Raw genomic sequence first — 3908 nt, forward strand, 5'->3', positions numbered from 1 at the left:
ACATTCTGCCTAAATTTAAAAAGGTGCTTCATAATCAATGGGCAAGATACCCAATACATTTCTCATACATTCGCGAAAATAGATTAATTTATCACTACAGAAATTCTAAGCTTGACTGTTTTCACTTAAATAAAGTAATATAGACTCAGTATTTAAATTTCTAGAATTTCCTTTTTGCATCAAACTACAAGGATGACATAAAGCATTTGTATCGTATGTTTTAATTGTGCAATCTTAATGTTTATATAAATAAATATTCGAATTAATGATCGATCAGAAGAAAAAATCCTTTCATTATATAATCTATAAAGCCCCGCCCTAGCACTAGAATCCCTGATCCTGGGGCCATGAATTTTACAATTTTGGTAGAGGATTCAATGCCCATCACTTTCATACCAACAGTTTGACTGCTTGATTTCTCGAAGTAAAGAAAGTGATTTTTTAAGATTTCATCAATTTTAGTGGTTTGGCCCCAACCCTTAGGCCCAGGGTGTGGGGACCATAAAATTCACAATTTTTGTTCCCCATCACCCAGAGATGCTGTAAACGAAATTTGGTTATATTGATTCAGTGGTTTTAGAAAGAAATGACTCAGGTGACCTAATTCTGATTAATGAAAATGACACATTCCCTGTGGAACTATATTTTGTTCTAAAATTTGCATCTATAACAAAGTATGTTCAAAACACTCGGAGTTCCTCGGATGGTCGTACCTTGCACATAACCTCGGACGTCAAAGGTGTTCTAACACCCTGCTGAGTCAGTCATGTGATTTTTTTTAAAATTACATTCAAATTTTATACTTTTGAGATCCGAGTTACTTTGTTGCATATTCAACACCGTGTTCTTGCTTTCAAAGACTACTAACATATGATTGTAGTTAATATGAGGAATTACGCAAATAAAGAAACCTTTTCGAAGAAATGGTATACACTGTAATTGTGCAATATCTTGGTAGATAATGATTTTGTTAAGAATTGTTACATATTTATAACAGAACTACAAAGCTTAACTCCGTGTGAAGTTCTAAATAAAATGTTCAGTGTTAAGAAAAACAAGAAAAAGAATCCCACAAGTCCTAAGGCACACAACAAACCCCAACTTGTTTCAGTACCGTTGTCACCTATTTCAATTTCTAATTTGTCCCGTGCATTTGCATTCTCCAGAGAGATATTTGCAGATGTTTTGACGTTGTGTTGTACTGCAGAATAATTCTGAGGTGATGTCGAATACTCTCCCAATGTATCTAAAAATTATATTTAAGAGATAATGTATCATTTTTAAAGCTTTAGGGGGATGTAAACACTAGTGGGTCACTTGATCAAAGCACTTTAAATCTAGGGGTTAAATGGTGGATATGCCGATCCGTATTTACGTCCCAATAAAACTTTTAAAATGAAACATATGTTCTTTATTACTTATATCTATATTTGTCATTGATTTATTACAAGTACTTAAATACTTAAGTTATAAACCCATAAAATGATTAAATTGATAACGTTGAACATGTCGGTCACTATTGATGTTAATATAAATTACGTAGATCGTTTGTGACTAAACAATCAATAGTCACATGACGAGCTTATCAAGTTTTACACAGGTGTCAAAATACTTTGCTCAAAAAGTGTTATACAAGGGAAAACATGCAAATTCAAATATTTAAGATGACCAGAATATTAAAACAAAGTAAATATCACCAAATTCAGTATTACGTTTTTCATTTACCATTGCAGCCATAACTGAAGTTACAGAAAATTTCAGAACAGTTACAAAGTTGCCTGCATTGTATCCCATAGGACGGATATGGACACTTTATCTCGCATGACAGGCCTGTAAATCCCGTCTCACATTCTGAAAGAGGAATCTTCATATGGCATTTTATACACAAAAAAAACATGTTAATGAAAACAAAATTTTAAATAGGCAAAAATGCAATGCAACATTTATATATTTAATAATGTAACTTTATATCTTTTGAAGCATCAAAAAGTAGGTTCTGATCATAATATCATTATTTTGCAGCCCGTGGGGATCCGGGTTAGAATAGGTCCTCAGTACCCCCTTGCTTGTCGTAAAAGGCGACTAAATGGGGCGGTCCTTCGGATGAGACCGTATAAACCGAGGCCCCGTGTCACAGCAGGTGTGGCATGATAAAGATCCCTCCCTGCTCAATGGCCCTGAGTGCCGAGCATAGGCCCAAATTTGCAGCCCTTCACCGGCAATGGTGACGTCTCCATATCAGTGAAATATTCTGGAGAGGGACGTTAAACAGTATACAATCAATCAATCATTATTTTGCAATTATCAAATTATATTATCTAGCTAATTTGTCGCATTTTCTCCTTTTTTCTACTAAATTAAAAAAAAACAACCTTACGAAAATAATTCTATAAGACTTATTTTACATAAACTATAGACAATATTGAAGACTTACCAGCACATTCACCTTTCTCCGGCTTGAAACCAGTTAAGCAATCCCTCCCAAATCTTTAAAAATAAATTAAAAATAAATGCATCTATACTGTGAAACGAAGTACGTGCAGGAATGAAGTAGACTTACAAAAATACAAACCCAAACTTTTTAGACTTGCTTTTTCCTATTTGAAATCCCCCAGCTAATAGGAACATCATCCATTCTATGAGCTTCATTTATAGAAGGAGAATTAAAAACAATATTCTAGATATCTAATAATATAAAGTGTATGATATATTGGTAAATATTCTGAAAATGACAATTTCCAATAAAACGCTCGATACGTATAAATATTATCGTACTCAAAGTCCATCAAATATTTCCGTATTTTTCATTTCACATCCTGCCATCACCGCTTGCATTGACCTAATAGATCGTTAATCATTTAAATTAACATGACATCAATATCAATTAAATCTTACTTCAATAAAATGTATTTATGTTAAAATTATATTTTGTTTGATGTAAGTTTCTTATTATCCATCTAAACGTAGGAAAATATTGAAATAATAAATAAATGTTTCTTTTTAATGTATTATTTATTTTTAATGGTGTAAATTGATTATGCTGAACATGTCGGTCAATATTGACGTCAATATTAAGTATAGTAGATCGTTTGTGACTGAACAATCAATGGTCATTTGACGGACTTATCAAGTTTTACACAGGAATCAAAACTCTTGGCTCAAAAAGTGCTAAACAAGGACGGAGGTATGTTAAGATTACAACCAATTTTCTATTTGCCTATATGATATGACGTCATAGTAAGCTATATGACGTGAAGTTTAGAGATAAGAATTTCTTAAGGTCAAGATCTAGTAAATGAAAGGTGCTTACAGATTTATCAAACTTGAAAAATAAATTCCTTTATTGATGCTTTATAACTTTAGCTTGGTCAAATAAGGTGTTTCGGGGCATAATTTGTAGGTAAACAAGATAAAAAAAACTGTATTTTAATCTGTCATTTTCAATGAAAACTTAAGAAAACCAGTCATGAATATGGGAGTTTTTTTCGTATTCGGCAAAGGAAATGTATCCAGATTGCCTACAGTCTCTTAGAAAACGGTAATTAGTATATTCATAGCCTCTTCTTTAAATCAATATCAAATTTAATATAGGTATCCGGTTTACTTTTTATATGATTTCAAATTGAATGACATGAAAATACCCTATTTTCTACATAAGTCTGCTAAAGCCAAAAGTACGGGAAGAAGAAAGTTGAAATTGATTATGACGTCATAATAGATCTAGCACCAAAATATTAATTTCAAGTTATTGACTAAATCTTGACCTTAAAATTGATAGCTAAGATTGATTTGAGGTCGTAAAAATAAAGCAAAATATGTGAACCAAATTATAAATGGAATTTTTGGTCGTTTCTGGATCTCTGTATTTATCACAATGTTAAATACCAAACCCGTGACGTTATAACTGT

The 3908-nt window shown here is 32.1% G+C and overlaps 1 protein-coding gene across 1 annotated transcript; it reads right to left on the reverse strand.

Annotated features, from left to right (window-relative positions):
- Window positions 1-957: 957 nt before the first annotated feature.
- LOC134283566 (multiple epidermal growth factor-like domains protein 10) lies at window positions 958-2633 on the reverse strand. The gene is made up of 4 exons (XM_062766084.1): window positions 2573-2633; window positions 2435-2487; window positions 1726-1851; window positions 958-1246 (listed from the first exon to the last, which is right to left on the reverse strand). The coding sequence occupies exons 1-4, from the start codon at window positions 2629-2631 to the stop codon at window positions 981-983; spliced, it is 504 nt and encodes a 167-aa protein (XP_062622068.1). The 5' UTR covers window positions 2632-2633; the 3' UTR covers window positions 958-980.
- Between the last annotated feature and the right edge of the window lie 1275 nt (window positions 2634-3908).

The sequence above is a fragment of the Saccostrea cucullata genome, unplaced genomic scaffold (genome assembly GCF_032062105.1).
Source record: "Saccostrea cucullata isolate Sc308-1 unplaced genomic scaffold, CSIRO_AGI_Scuc_v1 ctg665, whole genome shotgun sequence".
NCBI lineage: Eukaryota > Metazoa > Mollusca > Bivalvia > Ostreida > Ostreidae > Saccostrea > Saccostrea cuccullata.